The 26821-nt window shown below is 39.6% G+C and overlaps 2 protein-coding genes and 1 long non-coding RNA gene across 5 annotated transcripts; all 3 read right to left on the reverse strand.

Moving 5' to 3' along the window:
- Positions 1-432: 432 nt before the first annotated feature.
- On the reverse strand, positions 433-2805 carry LOC123739529 (uncharacterized). Its single transcript, XR_006767737.1, has 7 exons — positions 2350-2805; positions 2194-2223; positions 1568-1905; positions 1369-1476; positions 1251-1275; positions 1107-1150; positions 433-722 (listed from the first exon to the last, which is right to left on the reverse strand). It is a non-coding gene; the product is annotated as an uncharacterized lncRNA (long non-coding RNA).
- A 142-nt stretch (positions 2806-2947) lies between these two features.
- Positions 2948-6837, reverse strand: LOC123723825 (uncharacterized). 3 transcript variants are annotated; one of them, XM_045713860.1, is made up of 10 exons: positions 6681-6837; positions 6467-6502; positions 5901-6200; positions 5507-5662; positions 5283-5381; positions 4939-5040; positions 4804-4831; positions 4671-4711; positions 4552-4583; positions 2948-4412 (listed from the first exon to the last, which is right to left on the reverse strand). In XM_045713860.1, the coding sequence occupies exons 1-10, from the start codon at positions 6706-6708 to the stop codon at positions 4251-4253; spliced, it is 984 nt and encodes a 327-aa protein (XP_045569816.1). In that variant the 5' UTR covers positions 6709-6837; the 3' UTR covers positions 2948-4250. The 3 variants fall into 3 exon arrangements, with proteins under 3 accessions (XP_045569816.1, XP_045569814.1, XP_045569813.1); XM_045713858.1 differs by having other exon boundaries at positions 5283-5366; positions 5507-5800; XM_045713857.1 differs by having other exon boundaries at positions 5507-5800.
- A 16827-nt stretch (positions 6838-23664) lies between these two features.
- On the reverse strand, positions 23665-26478 carry LOC106567180 (uncharacterized). The gene is made up of 5 exons (XM_045713869.1): positions 26106-26478; positions 25887-25922; positions 25314-25613; positions 24936-25213; positions 23665-23826 (listed from the first exon to the last, which is right to left on the reverse strand). The coding sequence occupies exons 1-5, from the start codon at positions 26131-26133 to the stop codon at positions 23665-23667; spliced, it is 804 nt and encodes a 267-aa protein (XP_045569825.1). The 5' UTR covers positions 26134-26478.
- Positions 26479-26821: the final 343 nt, after the last annotated feature.

The raw sequence follows: 26821 nt of genomic DNA on the forward strand, positions 1-26821 counted from the left end.
TGTCCAAAAAGGGTTTTCCCTGCCTACGAGGAGCTCTTAAAATTGTTGCAAAACTGGATTCAACATTGCCATCTAGTGGTATAATCATGTCTTGTATTGCTACGTTGGGGCAGAAGTAGAGTAGTTTGTAACCACCACACCGTGAGAAAACGGTTAGAAAACTTGCCAATTCATCCACGGACCGTGCACATTTGGAGTAGACTGAACCCTTATGGATTTTATAAAAGTAGGTTACTTAACATGTGATTTCAATTTAATTGAGAAACCAGAGAGTAGCCTAAGAAGTAATTATTACTTTAAGTCAATGGCTTACATTTAGAAGCATTCAGCAGGTAAGCAAAGATGAGTGCCTGGTCAGCGAAAAGCAGCGTGTTACTGTTTCCTGCGAATAGGACTGACAGGTGCACACGAGACAAACAGTAATTAAGCGGATGGTGGAATACAAAAACTTTATTGTTCTCTTAAAGTGACAAATTGGATGATCAAAACTACATTGCAAATAGACGCATGCAATTGATTTCTTGGAAAGAAAATTGAAATGGAGGTGTTAAAATCAAACAATCTATCTATGTGGAAGTCCTTTCATGTCCTTTCAGGTCGGCACATGCTGGTCAGTATATGACCATTGTGGCATAGTCATGGCCTTCCTCAAACTTGACTGAGTAGGATGGAGGAGCACCAGCATGGGACACGGTGGCATAGCACCAATCATCTTCACCTTCCTGTTATTGCAACAAAGGGATGAGGACAAATCACGATTTGATAGAAAACATCAAATCATCAAATCCTTTCAATAAACCACCATTCCAACTGTTTTTCATTTATAACATGCTTATGTGTTGTGTGCCAGCCAAATGTACTGTTTATGCACAGACATCCAAAAAAGCACTATGGTGGCAAAGTAGAGGAAGAGCGTGAGGCAGCTACATAAAAACATAATTATGTCATGGTATTGCCTTCTTTTCCTGTGGAGATTCTACAGGATTTGTTGTGTCACTTGCTGTGTTAACAGAATCACAGAAATGTGCTGTTAAAACGGGACTGTGGTAAATATCTCTATAATAATAGGCCTACACACGTACACTTCACTGTGGCATCATACATACTTGTTACGGTAGGGTCTCCTGGCAATGTCTGGTCACTGGGCGATCTGAAAGACATGGTTAGGTGAGACAGGCATTCACATTTGAACTGTATGTTCTGTATGCTGTCATAATCATGCTGTTCAACACACAACCAACACTATTCACCTTGTTATGATGAGGTGTCCGTTCCCTATGACAGTAAAACAATGGAATACATGAGTGATTCTGTCTGATCGGTTTTGATAATACGTTTAAAAGGCTGTTAGATACTAGGTTCACATACTCTTTGCTTTCAGTGAGAGGAGACAGGTGATGCAGAATATGAATACTGCAAGTAGAATCATGAATCCTATCAGGGCCATACATCCGATGATGTACTTAGTCAGCATGTCTGTAACAGAGTAAAATGTATTTTTGACCAAATGGATGAATGACCTAAATCAGGAATCTATGCATTACATTTCTCATGTAACCTTTCTTACTTGTGTTCCACACCACATTTTTGCTGGGAGGTGAGTGGACGCCCTCCTCCTCTTCGTAATGACACTGGACGGTGACCTTTGACCACAGCCCTCTGGGCTTCCACCCAAGCAGCTCTGACCTCTTTACTGGGAGGGAGCATTGGTTGGCATGGCATTTGAGCGACCAAACTCCTTGAGTTTAGAATCCACCTAGAACAAACACTGCTGACCCTCTACAAGGACAGAGGACTCACAGCTCAGCTCAACCACTTCAGTCAGGGTCACAAACTTCAGGCTTACTGAGATCTGGTGCTTCTTCTCCTGGGTATTCCAAGTGTTTGTCTGATTCTCCTTGTCCCCTTGAAGGATGAGGAAAGAGAGAGATAGTTGAGGAAAGAGAGAGATAGTTGAGGAAAGAGAGAGATAGTTGAGGAAAGAGAGAGATAGTTGAGGAAAGACAGGAATGATAACATTATGGTGAAAAAAACTAAGATTTGTGTCCGTTCTAAAACTAATTCAAAATGCAAGATTATTCCCTTCTTAAAGAGCTCAACATTTATTTCCCTGCCATTGATAACCATGCAAATCACAAAAGTGCATCCCTAATGTTGAATGACAAAACAAGCAAGAGAAGGGGAGAAACATACCTGCATCTGTTAATTGTAGGTCAAGAGAGACTACAAGAAATGTAGTTCATTGTTATTCCAACCAAAAGTACAATTAGGGAAATTGTTATGAAAGTAAATTATTTTACATTTTATTATACAGTACAATAATTATATTATTAATAATACAAAACTCACACATAAAGGCACCAGCAGCACATTCATTGGATCATGGTTAGGAGTTCTTTGAAGGTCCCAAACCTGCCACCTGTTATTATGCATAATGCAGAGAGAGAAGTGAAACAGGATATATGGAAATGAGATTTGCTTTCGGGGTCGACTGTTTTCACATGCTTTCAAAAATGTTTTTAGAAATATACACAGGAGCTGTTGGCTGTAGATAATGACTCAGGCAATGCCACAGTAGTGAGTGTGAGAGTGACACACTGTATTTTGTGTCTCTCCTCTCTCCTTTTATGGTGAAACAATATCTCCCACCTATGACCCTTCTGTGATGGTGCATAATTTTCATATACACTTTCATACCTGTAGCTGTCATAGGTGTGTAATGTGCTCCAATTGCAGGTGTAGATAAGACTGATCTGGGTGGGCCTATTCTGTCCTAAGATCAGTTACCTCTGTTGGGAGACAGGGGTTATGAGAGTTATGTTCATGCAAGATTTTGTTCATGGGTTTTCGAGGATTTGGTTGGGCCTAACCAGGCCTAACTGGCAGGAACCACTTCTAACTGCAAAAAAAATAAACGATTTAAAATATTATTTAAATGTTGCAATTATCATGTGGGTTTCATTAGTCTCTAGTTGAAGCTTTGCACATGAATAATTTACTTATAAATCAAGAAAGGTGTTCATTTACACATGCATACTTGTTTAAGTATACTTGTTTAAATGAATCATATCTTAAAACCTTTGCACATCTATTTATAGCCCAGTATGAGAATGAAATTGGTCTGAGAGGAACAGATGTTGACAGACTACAGGAAGAGGTTGGGTCCATAGAGTAGCAGATCTGTAAATCAGGAAGCAGGGAGAGGAAATGTGGAGGTAGTGTATCATCAGGCGGAAGTAAAGTACTTAAGTAAAAATACTTTAAAGTAATACTTAAGTAGTTTTTTGGGGTATCTATACTTTACTATTCATATTTTTGACTTCTTTTACTTTTAGTTAACTACATTTCTTAAGAAAACATTGTAATTTTTACTCCATACATTTTCATTGACACCCAAAAGTACTCATTACATTTTGAATGCTTAGTAGGACAGGAAAATAGTCAAATTCCTGCACTTATCAACCGAACATCCCTGGTCATCCCTACTGCTTCTGATCTGGCGGACTCACTAAACTGACATGATTTGTTTGTAAATGATAGCTGAGTGTGGAAGTGGTCCCAAGGCCTTCCGTAAAAAATAAGAAAAAAAAGAAAATGGTGCATTCTGGTTTGCTTAATATAAGGAATTTGACATTAGTTGTACATTCACTTTTGATACTTAAGTATATTTTAAACCAAATACTTATAGACTTTTACTCAAGTAGAATTTTACTGGGTGACTTTCATTTTTACTTGAGTCATTTTCTATTAAGGTATCTTTACTTTTACTTAAGTATGACAGTTGGGTACTTTTTCCACCACTGAAAACTAATTTACACCAGACATGGTTAAAGAGAGAGATGTAGAGAGCGAGAGATCAGAAAAGGAGAGAGAGATGTAGAGATGTAACAAGCAAAGTTTGACATGTGTTCTACCCTCTTGTGGATTTGAGTCTCTATTGACTCTTGTCAAGGAGTGAAATAGATCGGTGACTACTGATTGGTGACTGCTGACTAGATTGGGTAACTCAATTTAGGAAAATATTTATTTTATATTTCAGACAAAGTTTATTTTTAATTTATTTATATGAACCTAAAATGCAAATAGTTGAAGATGCTTGTTTTCAGAAATGAGTAGATATCTTTAGTCTTTGTTGTTGTGGCAGTATTTTTTTGTACAATGACTAAATTATGATCCAATACGAAGAAAAAAAGACAGGATTGTAACTGTAAACTATGGCAGAACATGTTATCCAGTAAATGTTTCTTCTTCTATGATTCTGCTAAGAGGGCGTACTCTCCAGCTATTTCAAACTTGATCTTGGTGCTCCCAGGTCCAACTTGGTTACCGGTAGATGTCACTGTTGCATATTGAAGACTAGCTTGGTCACTGGTAGATGTCACAGTAGCATATTGCAGACTACTGTCCTCTTCCTGTAAGAGAGAGCTCAAGTCACTTTGAGCTGTGTGCACAGTAGGGTTGTCATTGGTGCTATTGGCAATATTGCTTGATATCGTGGTAGTAAAGTGCATATTAGGTTACTTCACACTGCACTGGTTCAAACCAACTCACCTCATCCCTAGACTGCTTTGTGATGACAGAATCTGTTTGAAATGAGAGAATGATGGATAATAAAACACTGAACAAAAGAAGATAAAGGCAGTGGTGGTTTAGTTAACTCTCATACTCACAGACACAAGGTGGGGTTTGGTCTTGCTGCTCAGGTGGGCTTCTGTCAAGACAATGCAGTACAGTCAGAAAGATATAGCCGTGCATGAATAAAGAAAAAATATTGTGAATCTAAAATGAATACACCAGTCTTACCCAGTATTTACAGGCCTGCATTGAACCCCTTCAAAAGATAAATTGAGATAATTTAGCAATTTTGAAAATAACTCAAAGTAGCATTTGGAACAAAATAAGAATGTATTATGAGTAGACCGATCTGAAAGTACGCACCACAATTGCTTTGGAGAACACACAGCACAGACCCAGCTAGCAGAACCAGGAAAAGGGAACCAGCACCCAGACTGATGATGAGGAACACTGGACCTGAAGAAACTGAATGAAGGCTCACAGTGAGTCAGTGAGTCATCTGTACAGTATAACCTGACCTTACAATGACTAGAATGTTTGTGCTAATTAGCTTTACTAACAGTGACTATCGAGATACTTAACAGGTTAGAGATGTTAGAGACGTATCAAAAGCTGTACATTTAGAAGCAGAGTCATTCACTGAACTTGCAATTTGAAGTTCTTAGGACTACTAACAGTTAATTTAAAACCAAACCAATGCTACTTACCTCTTCCTTGGGTTGTGACATTGCTGCTTGTCTCCTCCTGAACAGGTTTGATTATACTGAACGCTGATGGGGAACTAGTAGCTCCTGGAGGATTTACAACTGAAATAAATAAAACATTGATATGTGTACAATAATAATATACAAGTCTTGCAATAAAACATTAGACCAACAGAAGATTGATACATTTGAAATCACAGAAATTGATGGGCTCTAGTCTTCCTCACCATCTATGGTGATACCGAGGGGTTCACTATGCTGTGATGTCACAGTATCTTCACCCTCTACCACCAGCTCCACAGCACAGATGATGAAGATCTCTTCAGCACTGCTGCTCTTCCTCTGCAGTTCCTCTTCTGCCACTCTCCCCACACAGACATTTTCTACGAAGGGTAGTTTTTTTAAGTTTGAGTCACCATTGTTCAGATAAAAGTAGCATGAGGTGCCAGCCTTGGCATCACATCGAAGATTGAGGTAATTCCCAGTCTTCTCCACATGAACACTGGGCTTTCCAATTGGATCTGTTAGTAAATTGTGAAAGTAATTTATGAATTCAGTTAACAAGTGGGAAGTGTACCCTGGTAAACATGTGCTTTGGAGTACTGTAAAACTGTCACTTACCACTCACTATAAGTCTTCGAGCATCACTAGGTTTTGAGGTTTTGATAGTTTTATCTTCTCTGTTCTGTAGAATTACACAGCTGAGATCTACTTCAGTCTTGTTCCACTTTTTGAACTCATTCCATAACAAATTAAACTGGCAAGCACCCTGCTTGTAATTCACTGTTCTTATAGGGTTGGGTTGGTGATCTCTGTGGAAAATGCACTCTGTGCCTTCTGGTGACTCACAGCGTACTGTAACAGGTGTAGCTACATTGATGTACCCAGAGGAAAATACAATAGTGGGAGTGGGATCCGAATCTGTTTCGAAAAATGGAGAGAATATAAAATATTTTGAGAATCTTGATACAGAATGTATTTGTATATGGATATCACTTCCTTGTCTCTCTATTTGCAACTAAATACATTTCTTAATAAAGATATGGCACTTTAAGCATTGTGCTACTCTATATTACTTGTGAAACAGTAGTGTACAAATCTGTCATCAAAAAAATAATTTTATGCCTGAAATAAATCAATAGCTGTTGAGCTGGATAATTAATGAAGTAACTTTTGGTAATATGTACCTGCACAACTTTCTTTTACCGCAACACCGGCAACATCTTTGAACAAGGTAAAAACAACTTAGTGAGACATTTTACAAGCATTACTATTAGGCATAATAAAGGCTCATACATACTTAGAACAAGTTATAAAGCATACATTAAGTAACATATTACCAAAACTTAAAATCAGTGTAAAGACATATTGATCCAAAGACTAAAATAATTGAATACTCACAAATGAGAAGAATATAAGACAAAGACATATTTTCCACTTTCTTCCGTCAGTGAAGTGAACTCCACACATAGATTGTCATGTGAGAAAACTGATGTGTGTTTGGTAGGACACAGAAAACCTACAGAGGAGGAGGATATGGAGACTCACGTCTGATGTTGTGACAGATCATTAGTGACGCTGAAGAAAATGACCTTATTTTCATTGACCACTAAGGAGCTGTCCATGTGGTCCACCCTACAATAAACTTCCTGAAAATATAGGTAACTACAGCACAGCTATTTCAAATATGAGACCTCTTGTAATTAATTGATCAAATAATCTTGTTGACTTTTCAAAGAGTTACTTTAAACTATACACACACAAATACAAAACCAAAACTAAATATGCAGTAGCTTAACAGCAACATCACCCTAACAACTGTGGTTCTAATTCTCAAAGTAAAACATCTCAACAGACATTATGAAAGCTTAACCAAGTTTATTCTTCCCAGAGTATCAATACAGCTGCATTAGACAAAGACATTTTCACACAAGCACTGATATTTAACCTTTCCTCATGGGCTGAGTCTCCTTCTACATATCTGTACAAACATCGTTCTTTACTGCTAGGCAGGACACTAGTGATACGGGCCAAAAACGTATATTTCTCCCTTAACATGACCTGACCTGACATCAACCCCCCTCCATCAGTAATCCATGGCTCTCTCCCCTTATCAATGCCTGCCACATGTAATCGCTTCCCTGCACTCAACACATTCCAAGCTTAATTGCTCACACTATATAGCTTCCTCCTATAACCATTCACTTCTGGTGTAGACCCTCTAAACCTCAGCACTCCATCAGTGACATGAATATGTATATTGTCATATTCTCAGATCCCAACACAACACACACATTGATATGATCAAATGAGTTCAGTTACTGATCTATTGGGTTTATTTGAAGTTTGACAATTTGATGGATAGTTTCTTGTTTGAGCTTTTTCACCCCACGACTTTCATAGCTTTGTAATGGAGGTGACTAATGCTTCTCCAAATGAGGAAATGGCAGGTACCTTGATCCATGTCTATTTAGTTTACATAATACATATTTCCAGTCAGAATAAACAGTCTGTGCCAACTAATTTTTGGCTTCGATTGCATACATGGATCACATTACTTTGTGGTGTTTTGGCTAACTTAGTTTTTTGGAAGCAAATCCAACAGGCATGTTATTTTTTTAAATTGTTGAATGATAGATCTCATTCTCATCCATCTGGGTTTGAGGGCTAGGGACAGCGTGTTAGGGGACCAGTTGCAGCACAATGGCTTATTGTAGCACATCTCAGCCTAGTCTTCCCTGTGGCTCAGTTGGTAGAGCATGGTGTTTGCAACGCCAGCATGGTGTGTGCAACACCAGAGTTGTGGGTTTAATTCCCATGGGGGGCCAGTACAACAACAAAAAATAACAAATGCACGAAATTAAATATACGCATTCACTACTGTAAGTAACTCTGGATAAGGGCATCTGCTAAATGACTAAAATGTAAAATGTAGATCATGACCACAATTCCATTACTGTGTCTTTCCACACCTCTTCATGTTCTCTGACAAGTCATTTATATTGATGGAAATAGACATGAGCTTCAAACAGTATGAAGATATGTATAGCAAGTTGTTTGCAGGGGTGATGTTGGTGCCTTCTACTCATCTCTAGAAATAGAAGTGTACCTGTATGATCACTGTGGTCACATCTACGTGACAAACAGACTCGACACACTCTGCTAAAGCTCAGGTACAACAGTGAACATCATGAGTCATCGGATCGTTGAAGACCTTTGAATCTCAACTGCTGTGTAATCTAAACACAATGCTGTCTCCTCTCAGAGTGGCTCCTCAACTTCCAAAGAAAATAAACATTTCCAACAAGATTTACAATAAAATGTACAAACTTTATTTCCACAGGAAAACACAACATCCATGAGCAGAAAAAATGAAATGCTAATAAAATAGCTGTATTTTAGACATATAAACTCATTACACATGAAACACTTTGCATAATATAAAATACATTAACAAGCAATGGGGAGTAAAGAGCATTGTTCTACACACACATATTGCAGCTTAGTTGGGTTTTGGTCAAGACCCGACAATTCACCAGTACATTCAAAGAGGTAATATTAAAAACATGCATGAGTAAATATTTATGAATAAATAGACCACTATTACCTCCGTTTGAAATTGCCTTGCGGATAAACTTCAGAGATAAAAGTATGATGAAAAGAAATCATACAGCCAGGTTGTATAGCTAATAAAAGACATGACAAAAGCCTCCTGAACAACAAACAGATGTAGGATCTTAATTTGAGCCAGTTTGCTACAGCAGGAAAATAATCCTGCAGCAACAGGAAATGTGAATTATTATGTGGATGATAATTAATGGATATTTTTGTTGGGATTGATACATTTCTTTTAGGGCAAATCAAGTTTGAAATTACAAAGCCGGGAATTACAACGTTTAGAAGCATTTTTAAAGCTCAAATGCACTGCAAGTTTGCATTTCCTGCTGTGCAGGAACATCCTCAGAAACAAAAGAGTAATGAAATGAAGTTCCTACATCCATTACAATTTGTGTATGAGAAGGCATGCACCACGTCTATACTGCCACTCTCTGTTGTCATCTATGCATAGTCACTTCAATTAACTCAACATGCATCGACATACTACCTCAACTAACTGTTGCCCCGCACATTGACTCTGTACCGGCCCCCCCCTCCCGTATATATATATTTTGTTTTACTGCTCCTCTTAAATTACTTGTTACTTTTGTCTATTATTCCTATCCGTATTTTTTCCAACTGCACTGTCGGTTAGGCGCTCGTAAGTAAGCATTTCACTGTAAGGTCTACACCTGTTGTATTCTGCGCATGTGACTTATAACATTTGATTTGATTTAATTTGAGAAGACACAGAACAAATTCCAACAGCAGGATGATCACCGATAAATCCACTATAATTGAGAATTTCAACAAGCATTTCTCTACGGCTGGCCATGCTTTCCACCTGGCGACCCCTACCCTGGTCAACTGCCCGGCACCCTACACAGCAACCCGCCAAAGCCCCCACCATTTCTCCTTCACCCAAATCCAGATAGCTGATGTTTTGAAAGAGCTGCAAAATGTGGACCCTTACAAATCAGCCGGGATAGACAATCTGGACCCTCTCTTTCTAAACCTATCTGCCGAAATTGTTGCAACCCCTATTACTAGCCTGTTCAACCTCTCTTTCGTGTCGTCTGAGATTCCCAAAGATTGGAAAGCTGCCCGCAGTCATCCCCCCTCTTCAAAGGGGGTGACACTCTAGACCCAAACTGCTACAGACCTATATCTTTCATACCCTGTCTTTCTAAGGTCTTTGAAAGCCAAGTTAACAAACAGATTACGGACCATTTCGAATCCCATCGTACCTTCTCCGCTATGCAAGCTGGTTTCAGAGCTGGTCATGGGTGCACCTCAACAACGCTCAAGGTCCTAAATGACATCATAACCGCTATCGATAAGAGACATTACTGTGCCGCCATATTCATTGACCTGGCAAAGGCTTTCGACTCTGTCAATCACATTCTTATTGGCAGACTCGACAGCCGTGGTTTCTCAAACGATTGCCTTGCCTGGTTTACCAACTACTTTTCTGATAGAGTTCAGTGTGTCAAATCAGAGGGCCTGTTGTCCGGACCTCTGGCAGTCTCTATGGGGGTGCCACAGGGTTCAACTCTCGGGCCGACTCTCTTCTCTGTATACATCAATTATGTTGCTCTTGCTGCTGGTGATTCTCTGATCCACCTCTACGCAGGCGACACCATTCTGTATACTTCTGGACCCTCTTTGGACACTGTGTTAACTAACCTCCAGACGAGCTTCAATGCCATACAACTCTCCTTCCGTGGCCTCCAACAGCTCTTAAATGCAAGTAAAACTAAATGCATGCTATTCAATCGATCACTGCCCGCACCTGCCCGCCCGTCCAGCATCACTACTCTGGACGGCTCTGACTTAGAATACGTGGACAACTACAAATACCTAGGTGTCTGGTTAGACTGTAAACTCTCCTTCCAGACTCACATTAAGCATCTTCAATCCAAAATTGAATCAAGAATCGGCTTCCTGTATCGCCTCAAAGCATCCTTCACTCATGCTGCCAAACATACCCTCGTAAAACTGACCATCCTACCGATCCTCGACTTTGGCGATGTCATCTATAAAATAGCCTCCAACACTCTACTCAACAAATTGGATGCAGTCTATCACAGTGCCATCCGTTTTGTCACCAAAGCCCCATTCACTACCCACCACCGCGACCTGTACACTCTCGTTGGTTGGCCCTCGCTTCATACTCGTCGCCAAACCCACTGGGTACAGGTTATCTACAAGTTTCTGCTAGGTAAATCCCCGCTTTATCTCAGCTCACTCGTCACCATAGCAGCACCCACTCGTAGCACGTGCTCCAGCAGGTATATCTCACTCGTCACCCCCAAAGCATATTCCTCCTTTGGTCGCCTTTCCTTCCAGTTCTCTGCTGCCAATGACGGGAACGAACTGCAAAAATCACAGAAGCTGAAGACTTATATCTCCCTCACTAGCTTTAAGCACCAGCTGTCAGAGCAGCTCACAGATCACTGCACCTTTACATAGCCCATCTGTAAACAGCCCATCCATCTACCTCATCCCCTTACTGTATTTATTTTATTTATCTTGCTCCTTTGCACAACAGTATCTCTACTTGCACATTCATCTTCTGCAAATCTACCATTCCAGTGTTTAATTGCTATATTGTAATTCCTTCGACACCAGGGCCTATTTATTGCCTTATTTCCGTTATCTTACCTCATTTACACTAACTGTATATAGACTTTTTGTTTTCTTTTTTTCTACTGTATTATTGACTATATGTTTTGTTTAATCCATGTGTAACTCTGTGTTGTTGTATGTGTCGAATTGCTATGCTTTATCATGGCCAGGACGCAGTTGCAAATGAGAACTGGTTCTCAACTAGCTTACCTGGTTAAATAAAGGTGAAATAAAATGTTTTAAAAAAATGATAACACAGACAACGGCATGAAGACAGGTATACTGGTAGAAGGGGATCTCTGAGACGGATTCTGGAAGGGAAAGGGACATAACTAACAAAAACAGTATCTGAATAGGCACTTGCTGATGTATTTAGACAAACTGAGCTCACAATAACCATCTTTATTTAATACACCTTCTCCTTGTGTAGTTATACTACTGACTGACCTATCCTCTCCAAGTGGGATGGAACTGGTGGCTCCAGGAGGATTTACAACCAAAATAAATAAAACAATGATATACACAGTATGTACAATAATTATATACAGTATTAGTCTTGCAATACAGTAATACACAGACAGAGGATTGTCATGATAATATTTTCAAAGTAAATCTAAAACCAAACCAATTTCATTCACCTCTTCCTTGGGCTGTGACATTGCTGCTTGTCTTCTCCTCACCAGGTTTGATTAAATTCAACACTGATGAGGAGCTAGTTAATCCTGGAGGATTTACAACTGAAATAAATAAAACATTGATATGTGTACAATAATAATATATTAGTTTTGCAATACAACAATAGACCAACAGAAAATTGACACATTTGAAATCACAGAAATTGATGGGCTCTAGTCTTCCTCACCATCTATGGTGATACCGAGGGGTTCACTATGCTGTGATGTCACAGTATCTTCACCCTCTGTCACCAGCTCCACAGCACAGGGGATGAAAATCTCTCCAGCAAGCTCCTCTTCCTCTGCAGTTCCTCTTCTGCCACTCTCACCACACAGACATTGTCTTTGTAGGGTTGTTTAATAAAGTGTGAGTAACCATTGTTCAGATAAAAGTAGCATGAGGTGCCAGCCTTGGCCTCACATCGAAGATTGAGGTAATTCCCAGTCTTCTCCACATGAACACTGGGCTTTCCAATTGGATCTGTTTGTAAATTGTGAAAGTAATTTATCAAGTCAATTTACAAGTGGGATGTGTACTATGGTAAACATGTGCTTTGGAGTACTGTAAAACTGTCACTTACCACCGACATTAAGTCTTCGAGCATCACTAGGTTTTGAGGTTTTGATCGTATTATCTTCTCTATTCTGTAGAATTACACAGCTGAGATCTACTTCAGTCTTGTTCCACTTTTTGAACTCATTCCATAACAAATTGAACTGGCAAGCACCCTGCTTGTAATCTACTTTTCTTATAGGGCTGGGGTCGAGATCTCTGTAGAACTTGCACTCTGTGCTTTTTGGTGACTCACAGCGTTCTGTAACAGGTGTAGCTACATTGATGTACCCAGGGGAAAATACAATAGTGGGAGTGGGAACCGAATCTGTTTAGAGAAATAGAGAGAATATAAGATATTGTGAAAGATAAGAATCATATTCATAATGTATTTGTATGCTGAGCATCACCTAAATGTCTCTATTTGCAACTAAAAATGTATTGTTTTTAATTAAAGATATGACACTTTAAGCATTGTGCTACTCTATATTAGTTGTGAAAAGTAGTGTACACATCTGTCATCAAAAAAATACTTTTATGCCTGAATTAAATCAATAGGTGTTGAGCTGGATAATTAATGAAGTGACATTTGGTAATATGTACCTGCACAACTTTCTTTTAGCGCAACACAGGCAACATCTTTGAACAAGGTAAAAACAACTTAGTGAGACATTTTACAAGCCTTATTATAAGACGTAATAAAGGCTCATACATACTTAGAACAATTATAAAGCATAATTTACATAACATACTACCAAAATCGGTGTAAAGACATATTGGTCCAAAGACCAAAAATATTGAATACTCACAAATGAGAAGAATATAAGACAAAGACATATTTTCCACTTTCTTTGGTAAGTGAAGTGAACTCCTCAGCAGGCGCACCGGTACCACCTGCTGTGCAGTAGCAGAGAGAACAGTCTGTGACTTGGGTGACTGGAGTCTTTGACAATTTTGGGCCTCCCTCTGACACCGCCTTGTATATGGTCCTGGATGGCAGGAAGCTTGGCCCCAGTGATGTACTGGGTCGTACACACTACCCTCTTTAACGCCTTACAGTTTGATGCCGAGCAGTTGCCATACTAGGTGGTGATGCAACCAGTCAGGATGCTCTTGATGGTACAGCTGTAGAACTTTTTAAGGATCTGTGGACCGATGACCAATCTTTTCAGTCTCCTGACGGGGAAAACAACTGTCTTAGTGTGTTTGGACAATGATAGTTTGTTGGTGATGAGGACACCGAGGAATTTGAAACTCTTGACCCGCTCAACTACAGCCCCGTTGATTTTAATGAGGACCTGTTCGGCCACCCTTTTTCTGTGGTCCACGATCATTTCCTTTGTCTTGCTCACATTGAGAGGTTGTTGTCCTGGCACCACACTGCCTGGCACACCTCCTCCCTATAGGCTGTCTCATTGTGGTCGGTGATCAGGCCTACCACCTATGTGTCATCAGAAAACTTAATGATGGAGTCGTGCTTGGTCACGCAGTCGTGCGTGAACAGGGAGTATAGGAGGGGACTAAGCATGCACCCGGAGGGTCCCAAGTGTTGAGGATCAGCATGGCAGATGTGTTGTTGCTTACCCTTACAACCTGTGGGCGTCCGGTCAGGAAGTCCAGGACCCAGATGCAGAGGGAGTTGTTAAGTCCCAGGGTCCTTAGCTTAGTGATGAGCTTTGTGGCAACTACGGTGTTGAACGCTGAGCTATTGTCAATGAATCGAATCAATTCAAATGTATTTATATAGCCCTTCTTACATCAGCTGATATCTCAAAGTGCTGTACAGAAACCCAGCTTAAATCCCCAAACAGCAAGCAATTCAGGTGTAGAAGCACGGTGGCTAGGAATAACTCCCTAGAAAGGCCAAAACCTAGGAAGAAACCTAGAGAGGAACCAGGCTATGAGGGGTGGCCAGTCCTCTTCTGGCTGTGCAGGTTGGAGATTATAACAGAACATGGCCAAGATGTTCAAATGTTCATAAATGACCAGCATGGTCAAATAATAATCACAGTAGTTGTCGAGGGTGCAACAAGTCAGCACCTCAAGAGTAAATGTCAGTTGGCTTTTCATAACCTATCATTGAGAGTATCTCTACCGCTCCTGCTGTCCCTAGAGAGTTGAAAACAGCAGGTCTGGGACAGGTAGCACATCCGGTGAACAGGTCAGGGTTCCATAGCCGCAGGCAGAACAGTTGAAACTGGAGCAGCAGCACGGCCAGGTGGACTGGGGACAGCAAGGAGTCATCATGCCAGGTAGTCCTGAGGCATGGTCCTAGGGAGAGAGAAAGAGAGAATTAGAGAGAGCATACTTAAATTCACACAGGACACCGGATAAGACAGGAGAAATACTACAGATGTAACAGACTGACCCTAGCCCCCCGACGCAAACTACTGCAGCATAAATACTGGAGGCTGAGGCAGGAGGGGTCAGGAGACACTGTGGCCCCATCCAATGATACCCCCAGACAGGGCCAAACAGGCAGGATATAACCACACCCACTTTGCCAAAGCACAGCCCCCACACCACTAGAGGGAAATCTTCAACCACCAACTTGCCATCCTGAGACAAGGCCGAGTATAGCCCACAAAGATCTCCGCCACGACACAACCCAAGGGGGGCATGAACAGCATTCTCACATAGGTGTTCCTTTTGTCCAGGTGGGAAAGGGCAGTGTGGAGTGCGATTGAGATTGCGTCATCTGTTAGGGTGTTATGCGAACTGGAGTGGGTCTCGTCTATCCGGGAGGATGCTGTTGATGTGAGCCTTTCAAAGCACTTCATGGCTACCGACGTGAGTGCTACAGTATGGTAATCATTTAAGCAGGCTACCGTCACTTCCTTGGGCACAGGGACTATGGTGGTCTGCTTTAAACATGTAGGTATTACAGATTCGGTCAGGGAGAGGTTGAAAATGTCAGTGAAGACACTTGCCAGTTGTTCCGCACATGCTCTGAGTACACGTCCTGGTAATCCGTTGACAACACACACATTGACATGATCAAATGAGTTCAGTTACTGATCTATTGAGTTTATTTGAAGTTGGACAATTTGATGGATAGTTTCTTGTTTGAGCTTTTTCACCTAATGACTTTTATAGCTTTGTAATGGAGGTGACTAATGCTTCTCCAAATGAGGAAATTGCAGGTACCTTGAGCCATGTCTGTTTAGTTTACATAATAAATATTTTCAGTCAGAGTAACCAGTCTGTGCCAACTAAGTTATGGCTTGGATTGCATCCATAGATAACATTACGTTTGTGGATTTATGGCTAACTTCGTTTTTTGAAAGCAAATCCATGCATTGAAGAAATCGAAAACAGGAATCCAAATATATTTGAGTTGTTTTTTATTTCATCACCACCAATAAATTCTTTGACTTGTTTTGGTAAACCACAGGAGGAAAGTTTATGGATTGTTCATCAAACAATGCCTTCTGGTAACTCACAGTGTACTGTAATAGGCGGAGTAGCTACACTGATGTACCAAGGGGATAATGCAATGGTTGGAGTGGGAACAGAATCTGATTAGAGCGAAAGAGAATCTATGAAAACTTGAATTGTTCCTTGATTTAAAAGGTGTTTTGCATGTGGAGTATCACTTCCATATTTCTCTATTTGCGACTATAAAACATTATTATTCCAGTCAAAATTCTTAACTACCTCCATAGCTGTACAAAACTCCGGCGACAAGAAAGGCTTTTGTGCCTCAAAGACACTGATTATATTTAATGGCTGACATTGAGCTGGACAATCATAAGGAGTGTCATTCTGTAATTCATACATACCTGCACAACCTTTTTCTGCAACACTAGCCACATCTGTAAAACCAAAAAAAGTGTTTCCGTCTAAAATATGGAATGGGCTACTTAAAATATCTGTGTAAATAGATCATTGATCAAAAATAAAAGTAACAATTGAAAACTCAAGTGAATAGAAGATCGTGGAAAATATGATATTTTCTTCCAATAAAAAGGTGAACACAGATTATGTGTAAAAAATGATGTGTGCTTAGGACACAGAGCAACCTAGAAAGCAGGATATGGAGACTCAGAAGTGATGTTGTAACAGATCACTAGTGACGTTGAATAAATTTACCTTATTTGACTGACCACTAAAGGACTGTCCCTGATGTGCACCTTAATTGATTTTAGTGAAAATATAGGTAACTAGAGCACAACTATTTCAAATGTGAGAACCCATGTGATTAAGATTTCATTGCTTGCCATTAAAGTTGACTTTTCAAACAAGACAGTAACTGTGTACACCTTGCACATACAGTACACATACACAAACAAAAATGTAACCTAAATATACATTTTCATCATACACTCTTATCCAGAGCAACTTAGTGAGTGCATACATTTTCATTCATACTTGTCCCCCATGGGAATCAAACCCACAAACCTGGTGATGCAAGTGCCATGCTCTACCAACTGAGACACATAACGGAGACATGATCAAAAATAGTTCAGTATCTGATTTATTGGGTTTTATTAGTAGTCGGATGTTATAGATATTTTCTGTTTAAGCACCCAACTTCTCCCCAGCCATGTTACGGACTCGGGAGAGGCGAAGGTCGAGAGCCATGCATCCTTCGAAACACGACCCTGCCAAGCCACCCTGCTCGCTTAACCCGGAAACCAGCCGCACCAATGTGTCGGAGGAAACACTGTCCAGCTGGCGACTGAAGTCAGCTTGAAGGCACCTGGCCGCCACAAGGAGTCTCTAGAGCACGGTGGGACAAGGAAATCAGGTCAGCCAAACCATCCCCTAACCTGGACGACGCTTGGCCAATTGTGCTGCACCACTCGGGACTCCATGATCTCTTGGTCTCTATAAAAGTCGCTTGACGAAAATCAACATCCGACATTCCTAAATATAGATAGGCCAATACTGTAAGCCTTCTAAGTTCTCATCTAACCAACAACGCTACAGCCCAAACATTTGACCGTGTTCTTTTGATTTCAGCATGATATTGATGGAAGTGGTAAAAAGAAAAAGTGTTGCATTACACTTACCTCGTTGGCGACCCACTTGAATGAAAATGCAACACTTCAAAATGTAGCTAGCTGTCTTCTACAAATTGTAGGCAACACATTATTAGCAGATTCCGTGTAGTTTTTGATCTGTGTTAGTTTTAACAGGACTTGCAACCTTATCTCCCCCTCGTGCAACTGATTTCAATATGATATCAATATGAGTGATTGGAAAATAAGTGGAGCGTTTCTCTTTCTGTTTGAGACCCCCATATCAAATTGCCTCACTCCAAAATATAGCTGATTTGTTACGCTCGTCTGAAGAACTGGACCAAGGTGCAGCGTGGTAGGCGTACATTTTCTTTTTTAATAAAAATGAAAACGGGAAAAAACAACAGAAAACAAATGTAAAGCTATATGCAGTGCAGAAAGCAACTACACACAAACAAGATCCCACAATCACAGGTGGGAAAAAGGGCTGCCTAAGTATGATCCCCAATCAGAGACAACGATGAACAGCTGCCTCTGATTGGAAACCATACTAGGCCAACAAAGAAATAGAAACATAGATATGCCCATCCAAGTCACACCCTGACCTAACAAAATAGAGAATAAAAAAGGCTCTCTAAGGTCAGGGTGTGACATGATTTCTGACTTCTACAATTATGAGTGATTGGAAATAAGTGTAGCGTTTCTCTTTCTGTTTTGGAGACCCCCAAATCAAATTGCCTCACTCTAAAATGTAGATGATTTCTGACTTCTGCATGTTGTTCTCTAACCAGTGATGTAATTAAATATCTCCAGTTTCCATGTGTTGTTTTTAGTTGTGTTAGTTTCAACAGCGCTACAACCTTAATCCCTCCCACCTAATTGATATCAGTGATTTATTGCCACTTGTCAAAACACCAGGGTTTTGGTGCGTGTGCAGTTTATAAGGTGCTCGTTTAAAAAAATACAAGTAATATGATTACAATTGGTGCACATGTGTAGATAGTAGATTTTAGGTTTAGGTTTTCAATATGTAACGAACTGTTTCTGCATATTGCTTATTGATTTGGACACCTACAACACCAAGTGTCGCTGGAAGGCAAAGAAGATAATCAGGGACCCCAGCATCCTGAGCCATGGCCTGTTCTCCCCGTTCTATCTCTCAGACGCAGGCAGTATAGGAGCATCATGGTAAAAACTGTAAGACTGGCCAATAGCTTCTTCCCCCAGACCATCAGGCTTCTACCCCCCACCTCAAAGGACATTTTTACCCTGCCCTCCCCCCAATAGACATGTGTTATGCTGAATAGGCACGACTAGTCACCTACTCACCCTGCTGCTCCTCCTGTGGACATTTCTCATCCCCTCTAATGGACGTTAACCCTGTCCCCACCCCCAATGGACATCTATCAATTACACAGTTGTTAAAATGTAATTATTATTTTTTATATTTGTATTATTATCTATTTGTATTATTTTATTTCACTTTGTCCTGCATTGTTGGAGCTCGTGCCCTGTAATTACATCTGCAACCCTGTGCATGATTTGACTATTAAACTCTCTAATCTCTAGTGTCTAATCAATCTCTAAACTGTGTTTTGACATTAGGCTATTTATCAAAATGGCTTGTCAACAGGAAGCAGTGATAATACCTTTTCAATTTACATTTTAGGAACACAAATGCAACTTTCAACATTAATTTCCAATGGTATTGTACAATTGATTTATTTTGATGATAGCCTATTCCAATAACAGAAATGTCCAAAAAGGGTTTTCCCTGCCTACGAGGAGCTCTTAAAATTGTTGCAAAACAGGATTCAACATTGCCATCTAGTGGTATAAACGTGTCTTGTATTGCTACGGACGGGTAGTAGTGGAGTAGTTTGTAACCACCACACCGTGAGAAAACGGGTTGAAAACTTGCCAATTCATCCACGGACCGTGCACATTTGGAGTAGACTTAACCCTCGTGGAATTTAAGTAAGTAATTCTTGATTTAAGTCAATGGCTTACATTTAGAAGCATTAGGCAGGTAAGCAAAGATGAATGCCTGGTCAGCGAAAAGTAGCGAGCGCTATGTTACTGTTTCCTGCGACTGGGACTGACAGGTGCACACGAGACAAACAGAAATTAAGCGGATGGTGGAATACAAAAACTTAATTGTTCTCTTAAAGTGACAAATTGGATGATCAAAATTACATTGCAAATAGATTAGTGCAATTGATTTATTGGAAAGAAAATTTAAATGGAGGTGTTAAAGTCAAACAATCTATCTATGTGGAAGTCCTTTCATGTCCATTCAGGTCGGCACATGCTGGTCAGTATATGACCATTGTGGCATAGTCATGGCCTTCCTCAAACTTGACTGAGTAGGATGGAGGAGCATCAGCATGGGAAACGGTGGCATAGCACCAATCATCTTCACCTTCCTGTTATTGCAACAAAGGGATGAGGACAAATCACTATTTGAAAGAAAACATCAAATCATCAAATCCTTCAATAAACCACCATTCCAACTGTTTTTCATTTATAACATACTTATGTGTTGTGTGCCAGCCCACTGTACTGTTTATGCACAGAAAACCAAAAAAAGCACTATGGTGGTAAAGTAGAGGAAGAGCGTGAGGCAGCTACATAAAAACATAATTATGTCATGGTATTGCCTTCTTTTCCTGTGGAGATTCTACAGGATTTGTGGGGTCACTTGCTGTGTTAACAGAATCACAGAAATGTGCTGTTAAAACGGGACTGTGGTAAATATCTCTATAATTATAGGCCAACACACGTACACTTCACTGTGGCATCATACATACTTGTTACGGTAGTGTCTCCTGGCAATGTCTGGTCACTGGGCGATCTGAAAGACATGGTTAGGTGAGACAGGCATTCACATTTAAACTGTATGTTCTGTATGCTGTCATAATCATGCGGTTCAACACACAACCAACACTATTCACCTTGTTATGACGAGGTGTCCGTTCCCTATGACAGTAAAACAATGGAATAAATGAGTGATTCTGTCTGATCGGTTTTGCTAATACGTTTAAAAGGCTGTTAGATACCAGGTTCACATACTCTTTGCTTTCAGTGAGAGGAGACAGGTGATGTAGAATATGAATACTGCAGGTAGAATCATGAATCCTATCAGGGCCATACATCCGATGATGTACTTAGTCAGCATGTCTGTAACAGAGTAAAATGTATTTTTGACCAAATGGATGAATCACCTAAATCAGGAATCTATGCATTAAATTTCTCATGTAATCTTTCTTACTTGTGTTCCACACCACCACTGTGACATTTTTGCTGGGAGGTGAGAGCTTTTCGTAATGACACTGGATGGTGACTTTTGACCACAGCCCTCTGGCTTCCACCCAAGCAGCTCTGACCCCTTAACTGGGAGGGAGCATTGGTTGTGGCTGGCATTTGAGCGACCAAGCTCCTTGAGTTTAGAATCCACATAGAACAATCACTGCTGACCCTCTACAAGGGCAGAGGACTCGCAGCTCAGCTCAACCACTTCAGTCAGGGTCACAAACTTCAGGCTTACTGAGATCTGGTGCTTCTTCTCCTGGGTATTCCAAGTGTTTGTCTGATTCTCCTTGTCCCCTTGAAGGATGAGGAAAGAGAGAGATAGTTGAGGAAAGAGAGAGATAGTTGAGGAAAGAGAGAGATAGTTGAGGAAAGAGAGAGATAGTTGAGGAAAGATAGGAATGATAACATCAAAGTGAAAAAACTAAGATTTGTGTCCATTCTAAAACTAATTCAAAATGCAAGATTATTCACTTCTTAAGAGCTCAACATTTATTTCCCAGCCTTTGATAACCATGCAAATCACAAAAGTGCATTCCTAATGTTGAATGACAAAATAGCAAGAGAAACGCACCTGCATCTGTTAATTGTAGGTCAAGAGAGACTACAAGCAATGTAGTTCATTGTTATTCCAACCAAAAGTACAATTAGGGATATTGTTATGAAAGTAAATTATTTTACATTTTATTATACAGTACAATAATTATATTATTAATAATACATAACTCACACATAAGGCACCAGCAGCACATTCATTGGATCATGGTTAGGAGTTCTTTGAAGGTCCCAAACCTGCCACCTGTTATTATGCATAATGCAGAGAGAGAAGTGAAACAGGATATATGGAAATGAGATTTGCTTTCGGGGTCGACTATTTTCACATGCTCTCAAAAATGTTTTTTTGAAATATACACAGGAGCTGTTGGCTGTAGATAATGACTCAGGCAATGCCATAGTAGTGAGTGTGAGAGTGACACACTGTATTTTGTGTCTCTCCTCTCTCCTTTTATGGTGAAACAATAGCTCCCACCTATGACCCTTCTGTGATGGTGCATAATTGTCATATCCACTTTCATACCTATAGCTGTCATAGGTTTGTAATGTGCTCCAATTGCAGGTGTAGATAAGACTGATCTGGGTGGGCCTATTCTGTCCTAAGATCAGTAACAAACATGTTTTTGTCTGTCGGGAGCACAGGCGTTATAAGAGTTATGTTCATGCAAGATTTTGTTCTGGGTTTTCGAGATTTGGTTGGGCCTAACCAGGCCTAACTGGCAGGAACCACTTGTAAGAAAAAAAAAATGATTTGAAATATGATTTAATTGTTGCAATTATCATGTGGGTTTCATTAGTCTCTAGTTGAAGCTTTGCACATGAATAATTTACTTATAAATCAAGAAAGGTGTTTATTTACACATGCATCAAGTATACTTGTTTAAATGAATCCTATCGTAAAACCTTTGCACATCTATTTATAGCCCAGTGTGAGAATGAAATTGTTCTGAGAGGAACAGATGTTGACAGACTACAGGAAGAGGTGGGGTCCATAGAGTAGCAGATCTGTAAATCAGGAAGCAGGGAGAGGAAATGTGGAGGTAGTGTATCATCAGGTGGAAGTAAAGGCAAATACTGTAAGTGAACCGTGATAATAACAAAACATATTTTTTTCAACCAACAGTGGTGTAAAGTACCTAAGTAAAAATACTTTAAAGTAATACTTAAGTCGTTTTTTTGGGTATCTATACTTTACTATTCATATTTTTGACTTCTTTTACTTTTAGTTAACTACATTACTTTAGAAAACAGTGTAATTTTTACTCCATACATTTTCATTGACACCCAAAAGTACTAGTTACATTTTGAATGCTTAGTAGGACAGGAAAATAGTCAAATTCACGCACTTATCAACCGAACATCCCTGGTCATCCCTACTGCTTCTGATCTGGCGGACTCACTAAACTGACATGATTTGTTTGTAAATGATAGCTGAGTGTGGAAGTGGTCCCTAGGCCTTCCGTAAAAAATAAGAAAAAAAAGAAAATGGTGCATTCTGGTTTGCTTAATATAAGGAATTTGAAATTAGTTATACTTTCTCTTTTGATACTTAAGAATATATTAAACCAAATACTTTCATTTTTACTTGAGTCATTTTCTATTCAGGTATCTTTACTTTTACTTAAGTATGACAGTTGGGTACTTTTTCCACCACTGAAAACTAATATACTCCAGACATGTTTAAAGAGAGAGATGTAAAGAGCGAGAGATCAGAAAAGGAGAGAGAGATGTAGAGATGTAACAAGCAAAGTTTGACATGTGTTCTACCCTCTTGTGGATTTGAGTCTCTCTTGACTCTTGTCAAGGAGTGAAATAGATTGGTGACTACTGATTGGTGACTGCTGACTAGATTGGGTAACTCAATTTAGGAAAATATTTATTTTATATTTCAGACAAAGTTTATTTTTAATTTATTTATATTAACCTAAAATGCAAATAGTTGAAGCTGCTTGTTTTCAGAAAGGAGTAGATATCTTTAGTCTTTGTTATTGTGGCAGGATTTGTTTTTGTACTATGAGTAAATTATGATCCAATACGAAGAAAAAAAGATAGGATTGTAACTGTAAACTATGGCAAAACATGTTATCCAGAAAATGTTTCTTCTTCTATGATTCTGCTAAGAGGGCGTACTCTCCAGCTTTTTCAAACTTGATCTTGGTGCGCCCAGGTCCAACTTGGTTACCGGTAGATGTCACTGTTGCATATTGAAGACTAGCTTGGTCACTGGTAGATGTCACAGTAGCGTATTGCAGACTACTGTCCTCTTCCTGTAAGAGAGAGCTCAAGTCACTTTGAGCTGTGTGCACAGTAGGGTTGTAATTGGTGCTATTGGCAATATTGCTTGATATCGTGGTAGTAAAGTGCATATTAGGCTACTTCACACTGCACTGGTTCAAACCAACTCACCTCATCCCTAGACGGCTTTGTGATGACAGAATCTGTTTCAAATGAGAGAATGAGGGAAAATAAAACACTGAACAAAAGAAGATAAAGGCAGTGGTGATTTAGCTAACTCTCATACTCACAGACACAAGGTGGGGTTTGGTCTTGCTGATCAGGTGGGCTTCTGTCGAGACAATGCAGTACAGTCAGAAAGATATAGCTGTGCATGAATAAAGATAATATATTGTGAATCTAAAATGAATACACCAGTCTTACCCAGTATTTACAGGCCTGCATTGAACCCCTTCAAAAGATGCATAGAGATAATTTAGAAATTTTGAAAATAACTCAAAGTAGCATTTGGAACATAATAAGAATGTGTTATGACTAAACCTATCTGAAAGCACGCACCACAATTTCGTTGGAGAACACACAGCACAGACCCAGCTAGCAGAACCAGGAAAAGGGAACCAGCACCCAGACTGATGATGACGAGGAACACTGGACCTGAAGAAACTGAATGAAGGCTCAATGACAGTGAGTCATTTGTACAGTATAACCTGACCTTACAATGACTAGAATGTTTGTGCAAATTAGCTTTACTAACAGTGACTATCGAGATACTTAACAGGTTAGAGATGTCAGAAACGTATCAATAGTTGTACATTTAGAAGCAGAGTCATTCACTAAACTTGCAATTTGAAGTTCTTAGGACTATTAACAGTTAATTTAAAACCAAAACAATGTTACTCACCTCTTCCTTGGGCTGTGACATTGCTGCTTGTCTCCTCCTGACCAGTTATGATTAAACTGAACGCTGATGGGGAACTAGTAGCTCCTGGAGGATTTACAACTGAAATAATTAAAACATTGATATGTGTACAATAATAATATATTATTCTTGCAATACAACAAATAGACCAACAGTAGACTGACACATTTGAAATCACAGAAATTGATGGGCTCTAGTCTTCCTCACCATCTATGGTGATACCGAGGATTCACTACGCTGTGATGTCACAGTATCTTCACCCTCTACCAACAGCTCCACAGCACAGGTGATGAAGATCTCTCCAGCACTGCTCCTCTTCCTCTGCAGTTCCTCTTCTGCCACTCTCCCCACACAGACATTGTCTTTGTAGGGTAGTTTTTTGAAGTGTGAGTCACCATTGTTCAGATAAAAGTAGCATGAGGTGCCAGCCTTGCACTCACATCGAAGATTGAGGTAATTCCCGATCTTCTCCACATGAACACTGGGCATTCCAATTGGATCTGTTAGTAAATTGTGAAAGTAATTTATGAAGTCAATTAACAAGTGGGAAGTGTACTCTGGTAAACATGTGCTTTGGAGTACTGTAAAACAGTCACTTACCACCCACATTAAGTCTTCGAGCATCACTAGGTTTTGAGGTTTTGATCGTTTTATCTTCTCTGTTCTGTAGAATTACACAGCTGAGATCTACTTCAGTCTTGTTCCACTTTTTGAACTCATTCCACAACAACTTGAACTGGCAAGCACCCTGCTTGTAATCCACTGTTCTTATAGGGTTGGGGTCGTGATCTCTGTAGAAATTGCACTCTGTGCCTTCTGGTGACTCACAGCGTACTGTAACAGGTGTAGCTACATTGATGTAATCAGGGGAAAATACAATAGTGGGAGTGGGAACCGAATCTGTTTAGAGAAATAGAGAGAATCTATGAAATTGTGAGTGATAAGAATCTTGATTCAGAACGTATTTGTATGTGGAGTATCACTTCCTCGTCTCTCTATTTGCAACTAAATACATTGATTAATAAAGATAATGCACTTTTAGCATTGTGCTACTCTATATTAGTTGTGAAAAGTAGTGTACAAATCTGTCATCAAAAAAATACTTTTATACCTGAAATAAATCAATAGCTGTTGAGCTGGACAATTAATGAAGTGCCATTTGGTAATATGTACCTGCACAACTTTCTTTTACCGCAACTCCGGCAACATCTTCGAACAAGGTAAAAACAACTTAGTGAGACATTTTACAAGCCTTACTATAAGACATAATAAAGGCTCATACATACTTAGAACAAGTTATAAAGCATACAGTACATTAAGTAACATATTATCAAAACTTAAAATCAGTGTAAACAGATATTGATCCAAAGACTAAAATAATTGAATACTCACAAATGAGAAGAATATAAGACAAAGACATATTTTCCACGTTCTTCCGTCAGTGAAGTGAACTCCACACAAAGATTGTCATGTGAGAAAACTGATGTGTGCTTGGTAGGACACAGAAAAACCTACAGAGGAGGATATGGAGACTCACGTCTGATGTTGTGACAGATCATTAGTGACGCTGAAGAAAATGTCCTTATTTTCATTGACCACTAAGGAGCTGTCCATGTGGTCCACCCTACATTAAACTTCCTGAAAATATAGGTAACTACAGCACAGCTATTTCAAATATGAGAACTCATGTGATTAATTGATCAAATAAACTTGTTGACTTTTCAGAGTTACTTTAAACTATACACACACAAATAAACAAAACCAAAACTAAATATGCAGAAGCTTAAAAGCAACATCACCCTAACAACTGTTAGGTTCTAATTCTCAGAGTAAAAAAACTGAAAAGACATTATGAAAGCTTAACCTTGTTTATTCTTCCCAGAGTATCAATACAGCTGCATTAGACAAAAACAGTTTCACACAAGCACTGATATTTAACTGTTCCTCATAGGCTGAGTCTCCTTCTCCATATCTGTACAAACATCGTTCTTTACTGCTAGGCAGGACACTAGTGATACGGGCCATATACTTTTACTTCTCCCTAAAGTGACCTGACCTGACCTCAACCCCCCTCCATCACTAATCCATGGCTCTCTCCCCTTATCAAT

The sequence above is a fragment of the Salmo salar genome, unplaced genomic scaffold (assembly GCF_905237065.1).
Source record: "Salmo salar unplaced genomic scaffold, Ssal_v3.1, whole genome shotgun sequence".
Taxonomy (NCBI): Eukaryota; Metazoa; Chordata; class Actinopteri; order Salmoniformes; family Salmonidae; genus Salmo; species Salmo salar.